Source organism: Hyla sarda, chromosome 10 (genome assembly GCF_029499605.1).
Source record: "Hyla sarda isolate aHylSar1 chromosome 10, aHylSar1.hap1, whole genome shotgun sequence".
NCBI lineage: Eukaryota > Metazoa > Chordata > Amphibia > Anura > Hylidae > Hyla > Hyla sarda.
The window spans coordinates 78,313,501-78,333,084 of NC_079198.1; the positions used below are offsets into that span (position 1 = coordinate 78,313,501).

General features: G+C 38.8%; 1 protein-coding gene across 5 annotated transcripts in view; it reads left to right on the top strand.

Annotated features, from left to right (window-relative positions):
• CADM1 (cell adhesion molecule 1) overlaps window positions 1-4,974 on the top strand; it is a 279,815-nt gene extending 274,841 nt beyond the window's left edge. For all 5 annotated transcript variants that reach the window (XM_056543696.1, XM_056543697.1, XM_056543699.1 and 2 more), the window contains one exon: window positions 588-4,974. In XM_056543696.1, the coding sequence (XP_056399671.1) occupies window positions 588-706 (119 nt within the window). In that variant the 3' untranslated portion in view covers window positions 707-4,974. The remainder of the gene's footprint in view (window positions 1-587) is intronic.
• The last annotated feature ends 14,610 nt before the right edge of the window (window positions 4,975-19,584 follow it).

Genomic DNA, 19,584 nt, shown 5'->3' on the forward strand with positions numbered 1-19,584 from the left:
CGATCTCCTGTAAGGGGCCCCGGCAGGAATGGGGGCTTGTCCGCATGACGCAGCGGCCGACAGCCCCCCCCCCCCCCCCCCTGTGTATCCCATAAATACATGGAGGGGGCATTTCATAAGCCGTGTCATGCCAGGATGGAACATTCCCTTCATGCCGTCTGCTGGGGCCTCATACAAGAGATGGGGGGTTGTCCCAGCGGTCAGACCCCCACGATCTATCACTTATGGGGATAAGTTATTTTGCACTACAGTATTCCTTTAAGTAGGTAGTCCCCCTTGAGGTTGGTATGTCCCTTTATCAGGTAGGGATCAAGTAGGACCCCCTACGCCATTCATGTCATCTTGTTATGGATGTTGTTCCCCTTCATTGAACCATCCCTTACAGTGCCATTGTACAGAATCTTAAAAGGCAGAACTGTCACCTGCTGGTAATGACCGAGCATCTTTTACATTGAAATAAAAGCTGGTTGTGTTCATGTGACGTGAAATAATGTGTGCATCATGCGTCTTTTTTTTTTTCTCCTGTCATTATGCGTGTTACAGTATTTGAAAGGATCATATTTAATTCTCCTTTTTTTCTCCTATAGGAACATACTTCACCCATGAAGCCAAAGGAGCTGATGACGCAGCAGACGCAGATACTGCAATCATCAATGCAGAGGGTGGGCAGAACAGCTGTGAAGAAAAGAAGGAATATTTTATCTAGCCTGGCCTTGTTGAAGGGTGTGAGCTCGATTCAGACTCACCACCCTAAGGGAGAAGGACCTTCCAACGTCTTGCGTTTTTTTTTATCATTTGGTTTCGGAGCGGATGGAGGAGCGGGGGACCCATCTGGTATAAAGTGATTGCCCCACAACACTCTCTGCTTTTATTGTTTGCCACTTTCCTTTCATGGGAATAACAGGAGCTTGAAATGTTTGTTTTTATTTTGTGGGGGTGGGGGGTGGGGTAGGGTTGCAAGTAAAATATGGATTCCGGGCTCCTCAGTGCAGGAGGATACTGTATGCAGAACTTTCTGTACCCATATCTCACAGGCTCCTCGTTCACTGAAGAGGCATATTTATCATCTGCAGACAATTTGGTGCCTTGCTTGTTTTTTATTTCACTTTCCCGAGAAGTTATTGTTGTGTTCCCGGCTGGTTTTCGTGTCACTTCCTGCTGGGGTGCTTTATACTCTGTCTTGTGCCATTTCCTTCTAAGTTTTCTCTTATGTTTGTCTGTGTTATTACACTTCCCATTGGGGCTGCTTTTTACATATCATGTAACTGGGGCCATGTAGCTGTCCTTTAGGTTTTTGTCCATATGCTTGAGCATTGCTGTTTTTATAAGAGCTCTTCCCTGTGAAAATCAAACTGTTAGTCCATTCCTACCCTCCTGTTCCCTAATCCGCCTGTCCTCATGTCACCTCCTACAGGGACTGTCCACATCATACAGTTTTTCCAGTGTCTAATTCCTATTCATGTTGTGCAATGCCTTTTGTCTGATCCATTCTCATAGTGTTTATTGTGCTTGTCTCTGCTTTTTGGATATCAAGCGTGTGATACAGAAGAGTCATTCTGCTCTTCTCTGGGAAGTGAATTTTGACTCGCTTAAGTAACAAAGTAGAGCTTAAAAAAGAGAGACTTTACAGAACCAACTGCACTACAAGCATGAGGAAGCTCCAACAACTCCATCCCCCACCCCATCTCGGACAGTTGGTGGAAATACAAGCGGATGTGCCTTTTTATTCACAAGTGAACAAGCTGGAGGAAAAAGAGGGGTGTACATGGGGAAAAATTCCTTCTGCTCTGAAAAGTCAAATTGAAAATACTTTCAACACTCAAACAAAAAGCCCTTCTACTTCCCATCTCTGTCTGTTCCGCTTTTCTACCTCCTTTACCCTTTTAGCCTTTTCTTTTGCTTCCATGCCTTGTCACTGCAAGTTATGGTGTTTTTTCTCTATTCTCCCGCATTCCTCACCTCATTCTTTTCTTCCACACAAATCTTCCTCCCTCTCTCTCTCTCAGTGCTGTGTCTTAGTACGGGGCTGTGATGCCCACCACAATGTTTCTACAGTATGAATGGACAACTGTACCCTCCTGCCATTTTGTTGGAAATATATGGTAGTAAATGTGTGCAGTACCACCAACTGTGAAGCAGAGACACATTCAACTCTTCTCGAAACTCTACTAAGAGCAGCCTGTATTATATAATCTGTAATATTATTGTGTTGTCTGAAGGGTTCAGTCTAAGGTTGTTAAAGTGTAAAACAATGAGATGTCATTGCTGCTATAGAAGGTGTTAGCAGGGTAAGTGCGTTGCTTTCTTGTCAATCCCACTGTATATTGCTGAGTAGAGCTGCACCTATATTGTCTTACAAAATTTGAAATGTAGGGGTTATTTTTAAGATGGCTGCTGAGCTGACTCATATGTTTTCTGTTGTGTACATGTTAAGAAAGAATGAAGATTTAAAAAAAAAAAAAATGTAAAAAAAAAAGGTATTTTAAGGTCAAATTCCCACAATCCTAGGTAGCAATGTGCTGGTAGAGTACCATAGCTTGACCCATCAACTATATGTGTGTATGTGTTCACCATCACAGGAGCCATTTTCATTTCAATGCTTACCTTCCCCATCAATCTTCTGACTTCAACCCATATATCTAACACACAGGGACTCGCACTAGAACGAGTTATACTTTACATAGGCCTAAGTGTAAGCAGAGTGGAGAAACTCTCTACGAGCTAGTCTAGGGGTGATTCACAATGTATCTTGACTCAATATAGCCTTCCAGATTTTCACTTTACTAGAATTGCATCCCAGCTGGAGAAAGATGGAAAACTTAACCCATATGAAGTTTTCCTTCTCCAGCTGAGATTCAATTTTCTTTTTTTGGTGGAAAGAAATATTCAAGGTGGTACAAAGCTGAGATACAGTCATGTGAAGAAGCCAAGACACTCACTCTCATGTGACCAATTCATGCTTATAGCTCGTGTCCTAAACATTTTAGTATATATCTTTTAATGGCCACCATTGGCTTGTTCATTTTAAAGCTGAAATTTGTATTCTTAAATTGTTATCCTATACAATCAAGAACATAGGAAACGTCTTTTGTTTTAACTTTTTTTGCTTTTGTTTTTACGAATTGTTATTTTTTTTTGTTTCAATTTTTTTTTTACCTAAAAATTGGTGCAATGAGTCGATATTAATTTCAAAGTGAAGATTTTATTTTATCGGGAAGTGTTTATTGGGAAGCAGATGGAGGTTACAGAAGTGATCTTTACTATTGAGGTGTTTTGATTGCATTCACTGTTTTCTAGATATTTGTATGTTTCGAAGGGGAAAAATATTATGTACGTAACATTCTTCAAATGGCTGTGAATGAGTCAAAGTTTTACCTCGGGTTGGGGTTTCTATTCTATTTTTAAACCCTTTCCTGTGAATTTTCAGGCGATCACACTTGATGTTTGCTTGAGGCTATGTTTGGTAACATGAGCTGCAATACAAAAATGGCACTTTTTTCCCAGTGAAAGTGTGCACAAATATGCCATAATCCTTGCTTCAGGGCATTTGTAAAAGCAGCAGCATTGACCTGAATAGACGTTTTCACCCCTTCTGTAAAAAAGAAATAAAAAAATAAAAAAAATAATATAAATATATATATATATATATATATATATATATATATATATATATATATATATATATATATAAATAAAATATGTGCATAACCTTTCTGTTGCCGACACACAGACTGATTATTGGCTATTACTCTTATCTTTAATTTATTTTATTTTGGCCTGCAGAAAAAACATATAGATATAGACATTATTATGATTTATTTTATTTTTATCTTTTAGATTAAAACTTCAAAAAAGAATTGTCCCCAACTCCGACTCATCCATAAACATTGAAAGTTTTACATAAGGAAAATTTATGTATTTCTGGTAACTGAAATTTGGTTTTGATGTTATTCCTTTACAAATCAGCATCACTGTGTATACATAATCCACTGAACTGAAATATCTATTGACGCTGTAGTTACGTTAACATATCAGTTTGGATATAAAATGTTAATTTCGTTACCATGAAACAGTAAAGCCCCCAACAAGAATTTTTTTCAACAACTGTGCCTGGGGCAATTATGGACAAAAATTACAATTTCTAGCGTGTTATTGTGTTCTTACCATTACAGAAACTATTTTTCTTCTGTACGTTTCCTTTGATAAAATTGTTATTATTAATCCTTGAAAATAATGAAAATATTGTTTCCTATTTTTCTTGTTGTGTGAAGTGTATTGTTTGAATATACTGTACCTGGACTCCTCTACAGTTATCTGTCCGTGTTGTGCCATTGTTTGGCTGTCTGACCTTTACCCCCCCATCCTTCCTCCGCTCCCATAGCAGGATATCACAGGGTCTTAACTTTTTACTGGCAATTCATTTTATTAGAGCTTTGTCAAGTTTTCCAGCCTTCTACGTCTTTTTACAAACAGGCCATGGCTCATGCTCCCAAAGTTCTCAGAATGTGATACTTAACATGGGAGTGTGGGGAAGGTACAAAATGGACATTCCTCATGCTGGCTGGTTTTAGGGCAGATTGTAAGTCTATTTGGCAGTAGATATTTTTACCTGTGTAAGCTCTCGTGTTTACGCTCCCCCTTTTTGCGGCTCCTGGAGTTTTTGTTCTTTGTGAGCACCCGTTTTTTCGCTTCTGCTTGTCTCAGGTCCCTGTGTTCCCACCCTTGTCTGTTCTGTCTCAGGTAGGCTGCTAAACCTTAGCCCCCACATTGGAAAATGAAACAAAACCAACCACATTATGGATAGATAAATATTCATTCCTTTTTTTTTATTTTATTTTTTTATTTTTTTTATTATTATTTTTTGGTTTTTAGTTGTATGATTTCTGTATTTTTTTTTTTAATATACGGTACACTGTTTGAAATGTATTGTTGAGTATTACTTTGTAAGAAAATGACAATAAAATGTAAAATTATTTCATGTTCATCTTCTTATTTTTCATCTCAGTCTTGTTTCATTTAAAAACAATTCAAATGCAGACTCGGTTAAAATGATTGAGCTAATAAGTATAGTTCATGACAGACTTGGTATGAAAAGTAGGTCACAAGCAAGGTCTGTCATAGACTATACATAAAGGGGTTGTAAAAGAAACAGGTCTTCATCCCTCAGAAGCAGCACCTGTCTTCTTCACGGGCTGTGTTTGATATTCCAGCTCAATCCTGTTCTTGTGAATGGCATCAATCTGTAGATCCAGACCCATCCTACTGAGACAAGTGGTGGGGTTTCAGGAAAATAAGACCTTTTGTTTTCTAATCTCATACAATCCCTTCAAACTTCCTAGTAAGCACACTCGATTAAAAGCCATTTATTATTGGGATCACATAAAAGGTTGTGATTAAATGCTTGTTTGTAGGCATTATTATAACTGTACAAAGTGTAAATAATTCAAAAATATAATATATATATATCTATATAATTATTCGATATTGCTAATATGTAGAGATGAAGGTTATGGTTTTTCTTTTTTTCTCATGATTATGTCTTTATTTTTGTTATTTACCAGTTTGATAGTTTATATATTTCCTTTCTGAAAGCCAAAAAGATCAATAATATTTGCTCACTTGTATTTTTTGTTTGTTATATGTTATTTATTGAAACACTGCTACATCTATTATTTCAACAGAATTAAAAAATTATACAAATAAAAATTATCCAGCTGCAAGAAAATCTTAGGCCCCTTTCACACTATACATTAATCCGTTTTTAAAGATCCGTTATATGTTCCGTTTTGAAAACCCTGAAAAATCAGCAGTTACAAAATCCCATTATAGTCTATGGGATTTTTACATTATCCATTTTAACATGTCATAGCCCGTTATTAATAACGGATGTTATTTTGTGATGGGAGAAAGTAACGGGAGAAATAGCGCATTCACTATTTCTTCCGTTTTTTCTCCCGTCACAAAATAATGTCCGTTATTAATAATGGGCTATGACAGGTTAAAATGGATAATGTAAAAATCCCATGGACTATAATGGGATTTTGTAACGGCCGTTTAACGGACTATTTTCTGGGTTTTCATGATGGAACATATGACGGATCTTTCAAAACGGATAAATGTATAGTGTGAAAGGAGCCTTACACATTAACACCACCAAAGGCGGTCCAGAATTTTCGCTTACCATCAGCTCCATGTGTTTTTGTTGTTGTTCTGGAATAAATAACTAAAAACTATAAAGAAAACTGCATTGTATTACATTTGATATATACACTTTGTGAGATATTAATCCACAATAAAGCTGTAAGTTTTATTTCAATAAAAATGAAAAACTTATAATAATGTTTTTCAACAGTCACCTTGCAAAATTTTTAAAGCCCTTTTTAATGCCTCCTTGAGTTGGACCATACAGGTTATTGTCTGAAAGGACAACATCGGTTTGATGAAAGGAGAGGGTTATCTATGATTTTTTTTTATTATTTAGCAATAACCCCCTTCCCCTGTGACCTCAGGCATGGCAGCTACTGCCCTATTTGGTAACCCTTTTGGTTTTAGGGTGCAGTTGTCCTCTATACCAGGTGAGCGGCCATCTTGAATAGGTGTTATTTTCATGTGTGGGCCCTGTTAGAGGGACCAAATAAGCCTGGGTAATACACAAGATGCTGGTTTCCATTCTTTTTTCCTTTCTTTCAATACTCACTTGTTTGTTGGAGAGTTGGCAAGTCATAAAAGGTAATTTTCTTATTCCTAGAGTGAACAGCAGCCATTGTTTATTACCTCCATGTCATAACCATGTTCAGTAACTTGGTCAGCAGAAGGTCTAGACCATCAAGGAGAATCAAAGAAGTGGCTTGCAGGCAAAAAATTAGCGTCCTGGCCATGCAAAACCTGACCGTACCTTAAAGATAATCAGCTCTTTATCATGCTCAAAGCTCGAGTGTCAAGGAGACAGTGCTGAGCCACATAGTGCAGCATTCCTGTATCTCCACCACTCTTTGCCTTGACTGATTGATGTACAGGGCCTGAATTCGATTGGTCAAAGGAAGGGGTGGGTGAGGGAGGAGGTCTGCACGACACAGCACTTCCTCTTTGACACACTTCACATTGAACATTAATTATTGCAATCATCCCCTATAAAAGCCATAAACCAAGGGGTATCTAAAAAAGGGTAGCAAAGTGCCTCAGAATTAATATCTGATTTCCTTCTAGACTCTTAAGCATACAAATAGGCTATTAAAGGGGTACTCCAATACTTTAAAACGTATCCACAGGATAGGGGATGGGGGGTCCAACCTCTAGGACCTCCCATGATCCCCAGATCAAGTCCCCATCTCTCCCTGTGCATGTAGTGGCTTGTTGGCACGTGCCTATGCATGGAACACTTGTGTATCTCTGGCATTCCGAATAGACAGGGCCCCTTTCTGGATATTGAGGTAGGTCCAGACTCTTATACAGGAAAGGAAATATGTTTTAAAGTAGTATAAATTAGGCCCAACTGTGCATTTGAGACAGGAATGAGATCCATTTTGAACAAGGACTGATGTGTTGGTGATCTATGGACAGCACCTTGGAGTATTTTGGCCATATACAAAACAGGAAATAACAAATAAAGCTTTGATGAATTGCGTTGCAATAACTTGCCTTTAGGCACATTGCTTTTATATGCCAATTCCTTCTAGCAGGGTCTTGAGGTTTGAAGGTACAAGTAACAGGGGCTACACTATTCTGGCACTAGGTGGGAGTCCAGAATAGGTACTTTAATCTTGTGTTATGGATGTTAAAGTATACACCTTCCATTGTGTATTTGTCAATCCTATCAATATTTTCGTATTTCAATTATAAATGTGTTTGTGGCTTCTCTTTATAAAGGAGATATGACAGCTATGCTGGTTCTGTTTGCAGATGGATACTACTGAATCCTTATGGACCCTGTTAACTTCAATAGCGCCTGTAAGGGTTGCAGTATTTTTGATGGTTAGAATTTAATAACTGGACACATGATTGAAAGCTGCGTTGTAATAGGGAAATATTACGGTACTCATCCAAAATTAACCTGAGAGCGTTTGTTTTCAACCTAATTATTTCTTCACAAAAGTCTCTAAGCATGAAATCAGATCAGAGTTGGCCGTTCAAATGTAATTTCAAAGTCATTTATAGAAAAAAAATGAACCTTTTGTGTCCTACTACATAGCAACAAAGTATTAAGCTTTTCCTTAGTATAGAAATATATATATAATATTTCAGGCTACAATTAATTCTGCTGTGCCCAGTAGGTGTACAGTTAATAAAACTATAATTTCTCACTTCAAGAATAAAGGTGGGGGGGTTGATCAAATATGAAGCACTTTGTTTTTGCTATCAAACAGATCACAAGAAATGGCAAAATTAAATAGTGGATTTTGCAGAAACACATTTAGTTAAATTTTAAAAAAGTATCTTTCTAAGCCACATGTTTTTTAGGGGCCCTGTTATGTTGAGGTTTGACCATAACCCGTAGACCAAAATAATACTGTGACAATCACAGTAAATCACAGTGCATTGGGATACACTGCACCCAGCAAACTAATAGATGTAGCTTTAGAATTTTAGACAGCTTTTATTTTCCCCTCTTTTCTTAGAGCCATAACGCTTTCACTTTTCCATATCAGGGCTTGTGTTTTGCAGGACTAGTTGTACTTTGTAATAATACCTTTCTCTTTTACGCTAACACATGCTGCCTATCACACGACAATGACACACTGCATTACTGTGTAAATGCCACTGTCATTTTTAGACAGCAGTATAAAAAATATTTGAAATAGTCTAGAGGGAGCGATGTCTGGGCCGGTTCTTAGCGGAGACCACAAATAGTTGTAAACTTCCCACATACTGGTGTTTAATGGTTAATGTAAAAAAAATGTCTTACATTGGGCCCATTTTAATTCCATTGGGATATTTAATGTTTCACAAGAACACTTCAATTTAGTAACAACCGCAAAGATCCTGATTCCAACTACAGTCATGAGAAAGACTCCTTCCATAGAAATTTAGAGGGTACCCTTGAATCAAATACCCTTGAATAATTATCCATGATCAAGAATTTTCACAAGTGGAAAGCATTCAGGACAGTAGAAAACAATGTTCGCTCACACCTCCACAATGAATCCCCACAGTCTGAGACTTCCAGGTGCTTTAAGGGGTTGCTGCTGCTTGCAAGTAACCACAGGGGAAGCTGAAGCTGAGATTCCCTGGGTATGTAAAATATACTAAGGACCTTCTTGTTTATTTGTAGGGTATGAGGTGGAAGCCTGGCTTCTCATGGGTCTCATACCTTGTTTCATCTTTATAGAGTGTGATACCTAATGGTTGGGCCCTCACAGCGTTAGTTACACCTGAAGAATTATAGTTATTATTTGTGAATCCTACAGTACATTTTGGAGAAGGAAGCACACTAGGAGCCTGCATGGATTGAGGAAGGTAAAAGCGCTGTCCTGAGACCAGTATATTGTATGAATATTCAAGGTTTATTTGTTAAAAGTACATATAACGTGTTTCAAGGGTGGCTTCCCTCTTCATCAGACATGTGTAGACAGACAAAAAGGTTCATTTAAATACTTGAATATGTCACAGGAAATGACGTCACTATAAAAACCTACCAACATGTAAATTGGTACAGAATAATACAAAATATGAAAAATTGAAATATATATACTTATAAAAATACATACAAATGAATAATTATAAAAATATATGTAAAAACACTTCCTATGTTGTTTTTTCAATAATCTCTCATCAGGCCAGCAGACAAAGGGGGGGGGGGGGGGGGGAAGTCATTTTAAACAGGTCCGATTATATAAGCGAAGCACTTCATATTTTATTTGACGCCAATTATTATGAAGCTCTTTCATGTGATCCATCAGTGGAATTTTTTTAAATATACAATAATTTAAATCAGCGGTGCAACATAATATTTTGAATAAAAGAGGAATTTTTTAGAAATTAAGAATTACTCGCTTCCAATTTTTTACTACCTACCAAAAATCCGTAAGGATGTAAAGAAACCCCCCTAGGTGCCCAATAATTGGTCACCTCTCCCATTACGTTGATTTATTTTTACAAGCTTATGTTCAGAACCTTCCTGTATACTTGAAAGACTCTACTCAATTGATCCAAGAACTATATGAACTAGCCTTGGATGACAAATTTGCTTTTTTAACATTGGATGTCAGTGTGTTATATTCTAATATTATTGAAGAGAAGGGGTTATGTGCAATAGAATATTTTTTTAAACAATGACCCTTCTATTGGTGACATCCAATCCAATTTCATATTGGAATCAAATTTATTTTAAATCATATTTTTCCTTTAATGAGAAAATAAACATACAAGGGGCTGTGTGATGGGGACTCGTTTCGCCCCAAGTTAGGCAAATCTGTACAGGGGCGATTCGAGACCCTTTTCATCGCACAGTCCCCCTGTTTTTTTTTTTTTTTTTTAAATATTTTAAGCGTTTTATAGACAACCTGTCTTTTATATGGAGGGGTACTCCTGATAAAGCTGTGAAATTTGTTGATTTTTTTTAAATAGCAATGATTGGGGCTTGCATTTTAACATGAATTTACCATGAGGACAAAAGTTTTTTTTAGAACTAGAAATTTTTAAAAAGGAAGACAATACTCTTCCCACACGGCACACTTTAAAGGTGTTGTTTTGAATAGTTTTTTTTATGTTTTGATAGTTGCCACTATCCAAAGTGGCTTCAAAATATTCCTTATGGGCAATATTGCAGGATACAAAAAACTGCAGCTCTGGACAAGAATATAGTCATCAATCTAAAATCCTATATAAACATTTTTGTGAGAAAGAATACCCAAAAGAAATATAAAAAAAAATGGATACAAGAAAGCGGGCTTCTTCCAACAGACTGACCTAATAAAATATAACTGTAACAAAGATAAAAATGAAAAAAACACCAAATATTAAAAACAATACATTTAACTTTATCACTACTTATAATTGTGCCACACAAAAAATATGAAATATCATGAATAAACATTGGCCAGTAGTATATACAGATCCTATTTTACAGAAATTACTTCCAAAAAAACCTGGACTTACATTCAGAAGGGCAAAAACTCTCCGCAATGTTCTAGCACCAAGCCGCCTAAAAAAAAATAATGACAAATGAGTCTGTTCCTCCAATGGTTGATGGCACTTTTCCCTGTAAAAAAAAAAATTGATGTTTATGCGGTGATGACCCCTACAACGTAATTTATCAATTCCTATTCTACAGGGGAAAAATTTACCCTTAAAGGCCATTTTAACTGTTCCTCCATCATATGATTACCTGCATTTGTAGCCTACAATATGTGGGCCGTACAATTCAATCGATACGAGCCTGCATGAACAAATATAGGCATAATATAAATAAAAAGTTTCAGTTGCACAGTGTATCGTGCCACATCGCTGCAGAACATAACGGAGAGTGTAATTCAGTTAAATTCTGTATTTTGGAATCCATACCTGTTGAACGCCTGGATCACTACAAGCGATTAATTAACCGGGAGTCCTTTTGGATCTTCAAGTTAAACTCACTTTGGCCTCTTGGGTTAAATGAGATTATTGAAAAAACAACATAGGAAGTGTTTTTACATATAGCTTTGCATTTTTATAATTATTCGTTTGTATGTATTTTTGTATTTTTATAGTTTAGATATATTTTTACTTTTCATGTTTTGTAGTATTCTGTACGTTTTTACGTTTAGGTAGCTTTTTTAAGTGATGTCATTTCTTGTGATCGAGTATTTAAATGAACCTTTTTGTCTGTCTACACATGTCTGATGAAGAGGGCAGCCGCCCTTGAAACGCGTTACATGTATTTTAAGCAAATAAACCTTGAATATTCATACAATATACTGGTCTCAGGACAGCGCTTTTACCTTCCTCAATCCATGCATGCTCCTAGTGTGCTTCCTTCTCCATTATTGTGCTCACAAATTGCGTGAGTAGAGGGATCCAGCAACAGTCCTCCAGGGAACACTACCACCCCCATTTCCATCCAGGATCTGCACTTATCGAGCGTTGTGCCTCTTTGCTTGCACAACAACACTTGCCCACACCAAGAACTCCTAAATATTTCACATTGGAGCGCTCTCTCACATCTTTTTTTTTTATTTTCTTTTTTTAGCTCCAGTACACTTTGGATGTGATGTCTAGTAATGTGGATATATTGAAGATGTGCTGGCCATATGGCGTGGACCTAAGGAAGTTTTTATGTTTATAGCATTTAAGGGTTATTTGAATGACTGCTTATGATTTGACTTTTACCTTGACTAGGGATGTTATGGAAATTGTTTTCTTAGATGTCCAATTCATCTCTTGTGTAACATTGGGTAAACAAAGAAAAGAAAGAGAACAGCTCAATACTGAATCACCGTACAAGTAACCGTCCGGATAATCCAGAATTCCATATTTGACAAAGTCCAGGTCACCGCATCAAAGTGAAAGACTCCAGATTAGAGCAAAAAGCTGTAGTATTTATCGGTTTCCCAATGTGCAACGTTTAAAGGGGTTATCCAGGAAAAAACTTTTTTTATATATATCAACTGGCTCCAGAAAGTTAAACAGATTTGTAAATTACTTCTATTAAAAAATCTTAATCCTTCCAGTACTTATGACCTTCTGAAGTTAAGGTTGTTCTTTTCTGTCTGAGAGTTCTCTGATGACACGTGTCTCGGGAAAAGCCCAGTTTAGAAGCAAATTCCCATAGCAAACCTCTTCTAAACTGGGCGTTTCCCGAGACACGTGTCATCAGAGAACTCTCAGACAGAAAAGAACAACCTTAACTTCAGAAGTTCATAAGTACTGGAAGGATTAAGTTTTTTTAATAGAAGTAATTTACTAATCTTACAATGTGGGTTTGGAGAGGCTCTTGTCAATCAAATAACCATACGACCTGGGCTACCCAATTGTATCACCTATACCCAAGGTGATGAATTAGTTAAATGTAAAAAGAAGGTAAATTGGGGCTCAAGGTCTTGAACAAATGGCCATAGAATATAGTTTGATAAAAAACAATTTATTATATATGTAAAAGAACTAGTGGAGATAGGTGTACCACAGGGCCCTTGTGATAACACCACTCCAACAAGTATAACAATAAAATGGTATAGTAAATAAAAATATAAAAATGTGACCACTATAGGAAGGTATATAAATTCCTCTAAATGATGCGTTCGTTTTTTTCAATTGGCGCAATACTATAAAATAGCAACTTAATGGCTGTAACCCGTAGCAACCATGTGCGAGACTGTCAGCCGGCAATAGTAATTCTTAATAAGTTCCTTCAGTCCTTAATCAACGATAGATATGAGGAAATGGATATATAAAAAATGGATATAGAAAATGCTGGCCAGCATAAATATTTCGTTTCAACACGTACTTTAAGTTCAAGTCTCTCGCGCAGTCACTTTGTGACAAGTTGTACAGATTTAACCTGCTGCAGCAAATAAAGTCTATGATGTTTGTCAATTATGCAAGAGATACTGGCAGTTATGACAGGTAATTTTGTATCTCACCACTCCCGGGTATGTTCGGTTGCGATCGCCTCTGCGATCCCTTCTAAGATGCAGTCCTCGCAGTGTATTGTATACGCATCAGTGGCGGCGGATGCCGGGTCGCGGACCTGCAGCGCCTGCAAGTGGCGTCAAAACAGCGGTCTCCCAGCTCCCACGCCCGGACAGCAGAAGGTGGCGGTGATCGCCAGATGGTGAATCCCCAGATGGTGAATCCGCAGCACCGCCGACAGCAGGTAAGTGGCAATGCTGGTAGCGTCCTCGTGGTGGCGAAGCGCGCGTAGAGATAGTGGTTTGATTGACAGGTATCTCCGCTACTCTCTGGTTGCTTTAGAGATGGAATGTAGCTATATCAATTCCATATACAAATGGTCTCAGTGGTCACAGGGGGACGCTGGACGCGTTTCAGGACTGTCTCAGTCCTTTCTTCAGCAGCTATGTATATCAAATATAGGTACTAAGTGTCGGAATATATACCTATAGCTCCTCCTCTACCGTACTATGACGTCAGATCCAGAGTAAACATTATAGTATTTAGTAGATTTATCAATGAAATTTGTCAATGACATTGTTAGAGACTATACAGCTTCAGTTACAGACAATTGTCTGTAACTGAAGCTGTATAGTCTCTAACAATGTCACCCCTCAAAGTATTCAAAATGACATTCAGAGAGTTTAACCTTTTAGGTGTTTCACAGGAATAGCAGCAAAGTGAAGGAGAAAATTCAAAATCTTCATTTTTTACATTGGCATGTTCTTGTAGAGCCATTTTTTGTATTTTTACAACAAGTAAAAGGAGAGAAATCCCCCCCAACATTTGTAACCTAATTTCTCTAGAGTAAGGAAATACCTCATATGTGGATGTAAAGTGCTCCGTAGGTGCACTATAGGACCCAGAAGAGAATGAGCGACAATGGGATTTTAGAGATTGAATTTTGCTTTAAATGGTTTTTGGGGGGCTTGTCGCATTTAGGAAGCCCCTATGGTTCCAGAACAGCAAAAAAAAAAAAACACATGGCATACTATTTTGGAAACTACACCCCTCATGGAACGTAAAAAGGGTACAGTGAGCTTTAACACTCCACAGGTGATTGACAGCTTTTTGTTAAAGTCGGATGTATAAATAAAATAAAAATTTATTCCCCAAATTTTGCATTTTTACAAGGGGTAATGGGAGAATGGAAATACCCCATATGTGGACGTCAAGTGCTCTGCGGGCGCAGTACAATGTTTAGAAGAAAAGGAGCACCATTGGGCTTTTAGAGAGATAATCTGTTTGGAATGGAAGTCGGCCATGAGCATTTACAAAGCCCACCATGGTGCCAGAACAGTGAACCTCCCAACATGTGACCCCATTTTGGAAACTACTCCCCTCACAGAATTTAATAAGGGGTGCAGTGAGCATTTACACCCCACTGGCGTTTGACAGATCTTTGGAACAGTGGGCTATGCAAATGAAAAATAAAATGTTTCATTTTCACGGACCACTGTTCCAAAAATCTGTCAGACACCTGTGGGGCATAAATGCTCACTGTACCCCTTATTAAATTTTGTGAGGGTAGTTTCCAAAATGGGGTCAAATGTGGGGGGGGGGGGGGCATTGTTCTGGCACTATGGGGGCTTTGTAAACACACATGGCCCTCAATTCCGGACAAATTTTCTCTCCAAAAGCCCAATGGGGCTTCTTCTCTTCTGAGCATTGTAGTGCATCCACAGAGCACTTTACATTCACATATGAGGCATGTTCTTAAATGGGGTTGCACATTTTGGGGGGCTTATTTTCCCCTAATTTCCCTTGTTAAAAGGAACAATTTAGGGTGACACCAGCATTTTAGTTAAAAAAAAATAAAATATATATATATATATATATATATATATATATATATATAATTTTTTTTTCTTTCTAATTTTCCCATCCAAATTTTACGAAAATTCATCAAACACCTGTGTGGTTTTAAGTCTCACTATACCCCTTGTTATGTTTCATGAGTGATGTAATTTCTAAAATGGGGTCACATGTGGGTATTTATTTTTTGTGTTTGTCGGAACCATTATAAAATCAGCCACCCCTGTGCAAATCACCAATTTAGGCCTCAAATGTACATAGTGCGCTTTCACTCCTGAGCCTTGTTGCGCGCCTGCAGAGCATTTTATGCCCACATATGGGGTATTTCCGTACTCAAGAGAAATTGTGTTTCAATTTTTTTTTTCCTTTTACCTCTTGTGAAAATAGAAAGTATGGGGCAACACCAGCACGTTAGTGTAAATTTTTTTTTATTTTTTTTACACTAACAGGCTGGTGTAGACCCCAAGTTTTCTTTTTCATAAGGGTTAAATGGAGTAAAAGCCCCCAAAATTTGTAACTCAATTGCTCATGAGAACGGAAATACCCCATATGTGGCCCTAAACTGTTTCCTTGAAATATGACAGGGCTCCGAAGTGAGAGAGCGCATTTGAAGACTAAATTAGGAATTGCATAGGGGTGGAGATAGGGGTATTCTATGCCAGTGATTCCAAAACAGGGTGCCTCCAGCTGTTGCTAAACTTTCAGCATGTCTGGACAGTCAGTGGCTATCCGGAAATGCTGGGAGTTGTTTTGCAACAGCTGAATGCTCCGTTTTGGAAACACTGCTGTACGATACATTTTTCATTTTTATTGGTGGGACAGTGTAAGGGGCTGTATATGTAGTGTTTACCCTTTATTATGTGTTAGTGTAGTGTAGTAGGGGAACATTCGCACAGGCGGGGGTTTACCGTGAGTTTCCCACTAGGAGTTTGAGCTGCGGCAGAAAATTTGCAGCAGCTCAAACTTGAAGCAGGAAACTTACTGTTAACCCGCCTCCAGCTGTTGCAAAGCTACAACTCCCAGCATGTACTGCTAGACCGTGGGGGAGTTGGGTGTCAGTGGGGCGCAGAAGTCTGAAGAGGTGATGAGGACCCGCTATCCTGGATGCTGTCAGTGGAGGGGTGGGGAGGTTGGTGTATACGGGCGCTATCAGGGCTGTGCTGGCTGATCAAGTTATTTTTGCAGGAAATGTAGTGAGTAAAAAAAAGAAGAAAAGAAAAAAACGTCTGACAGCCGACATTCGGGGCACCTGTCTTCATATTCGGGGCATGGGCCCCAAATGTTTTAACCTAGTGACTCCCCTGCCCCAAGTCATTATAGTGCAATTAGAAAAAAAACTAAACATGCGGCTTGGAGAAATCTTTCTAAAAAACAGAAACAAAGTTTGTAAAGTAGCAACTGAACAAACTACAAGACTTTTAGAACAATATCTTTGGACAAACTAAGCAAAAGTGGAGATGTTTGGCCATAATGCACAACCAAACACTACATACCAGCTGTCAGGCCTGGGGGTGTAGGGGTGATGATTTGGGCTTATTTTGCAACTGCAGGACCTGGGCACCATGCAGTCATTAACCATGAACTCCTTTTATACTAGAATCGATTGTAAGGCCATTTATCCAACAGCTAGAGCTGGGCAGAAACTTGGTCCTACAACAGGACAGTAATATTAGGCACACTAGCTAATCTTCAACAGTGTAGTACAGTACAGGTAATACTATTAGTACATTTCTTTTAATACAACACTCACAAAGAAGGGGGAAATTCTTATTTGTGATGCACAATCATTCCCAAGAAAACCAAACAATGTTTTGGGTAAGGAGCCTATGTAAGCGATGTGCAGATCCTAAGGAACCAGCTAAATATTAACTACATTCTGAATAGAAATAAGAGGAGAGGAGTACTACCATGTTCCCTGTATATTAGGGCTTCTGCAGATACTTGGAAGTAAAACCAATGGTATTAAGTTGTCAACTCTAGGGGTGGGCATCTCAAGGAAAATGACCACTCAAACTTCCATGGGTTGAATTTGTCCATTTGCACTTCTATAGAGATTGCTGCTATACATCTGGTTAGGCCTAAAGGCTGCATAATGTATGGTGGGCCGAAAATTTGTCACCTGAAATCTGGTCTAGATAATGGGGTGGTCTTCTGTAAAGGTTTCACTGTACATGACACAGCATGATGTCGACGTATGGCCCAGATTTATCAAACTCTGTGAGAGAAAAAGTGGAGAGATTTTCCTGCCAATAACCAATCACAGCTCAGATAATGAACTCTGGTAAAGTGAAAGCTGAGCTGTGATTGGTTACTGTGGAAAATCTCTCCACCTTTTCTCTCACACAGTTTGATCATTCTGGGGCAATATGTCTGCATAATTTTACTGTTGCTCTGTTCATAGTACCATTTAATGGTGCACATTGGTGACATTAATGAAGACTTTTTAGCACTGTGCTAATATTCACAATAGGGGCATTTTTTCTGTGACTTTACATGAGTGTACTGATGGATAAAGAGGTAAGGGGGAATAAATAATAAAATGGGTGCTAAAAAATGTGTTTCTTCAAAAATTAGGCCTTTGAGAGGACCGTTTACTAAAACACTTTTATATTCTCTGCTACTTTAAGAGTATGTGCACACTAAGTAATTTGTCTAATGCCATACAGATTTTGACACGAATTCTATGTAAAATCTGCATAGAATCTGATTTAAATGTGCACACTGATTTAAATGTGCACACATTTCTTAAGAGAAATTTTTGACACAGTTTGAAATTTCAATTAAAAAGTTGACATGTCCGATCTTGTAAAGGACTCCATATTGAATCATGCCATTGCACTTTAAAAATTTGCTGCAAATCCACATAAAATAGTGTGAACATACCCATATGTTACATATATAACATTACATACAGCCGTCATGCCCCCTCCCATAGACTTGCATTGAGGAGGCGGTGGCAGGGGCGTACGTAAAGCATTTGGCACCCGGGGCGGACCCTTTGTTTGCCCCCCCCCCCCCCCCCCCACACACACACACACACACACGCACCCCCCCTTAATTACACACCCTCCCTCCCCCCAGGGGCGGACTGACAACACTCGGTGGCCCCCGGACCAAAACAAGGCAAGGGCCCCTGCTAGGCTCTGCAGCTCGTCAATCTTCTGCCACGCTCCTATTCCATTTTACGAAATTTCCATGATCAATAATACTGGTATACAAGGAGCAAATATATACCACCACACAATAACTGGATAATACCGCCATACTGTACTGAATAAAACCACTATATACAGACCAGTATACTATAAAGAATCTGTATACAATAAAAGTGCTTATAGACAGGACCATATGGCGGTAGATATCAGCTGTACACAGTATGTGTATACCATATAAGTGATTACAGTTACATTTTGGGACTCACAACTACGTCTTTTCTGATCAGCGGCATCCTCTTTCCTTTTCTTCGCCATCCGAATAAGACCACCATGTGGATCTCTTAACATCTGCAAGAAAAACATGTCAGACTCTGCATTTTTTCAGTGCCCTCCCCTCCTCTACACAATATTTCCATCTATAGGCCCACAAACTGTAATAATGCCCTCATTGGTGTCCTAAACAGTAAAAGGGCAGGTAGGTAGGTAGCCAGGTAACCCCCTCTTTCCCATAGGTATATGCAGAGTTACACCCCCCTCTTTCCCATAGGTATATGTAGAGTTACACCCCCCTCTTTCCCATAGGCATATGCAGAGCTACACCCCCACCCCCTCTTTCCCATAGGTATATACAGAGCACCCCACCTCTCCCTCCCTTTCCCATAGGTATATGCAGAACACCCCCCCTCTCCCTCCCTTTCCTATAGCTATATGCAGAGCACCCCCCTCTCCCTCCCTTTCTCATAGGTATAAGCAGAGCACCCCCGTCTCCCTCCCTTTCCCATAGGTATATGCAGAGCACCCCCACTCTCCCTCCCTTTCCCATAGGTATATGCAGAGCACCCCCCCTCCCTCCCTTTCCCATAGGTATATGCAGAGCTACACCCCCACCCCCTCTTTCCCATAGGTATATACAGATCACCCCCCTCTCCCTCCCTTTCCCATAGGTATATGCAGAACACCCCCCTCTCCCTCCCTTTCCCATAGGTATATGCAGAGCACCCCCCCTCTCCCTCCATTTCCCATAGGTATATGC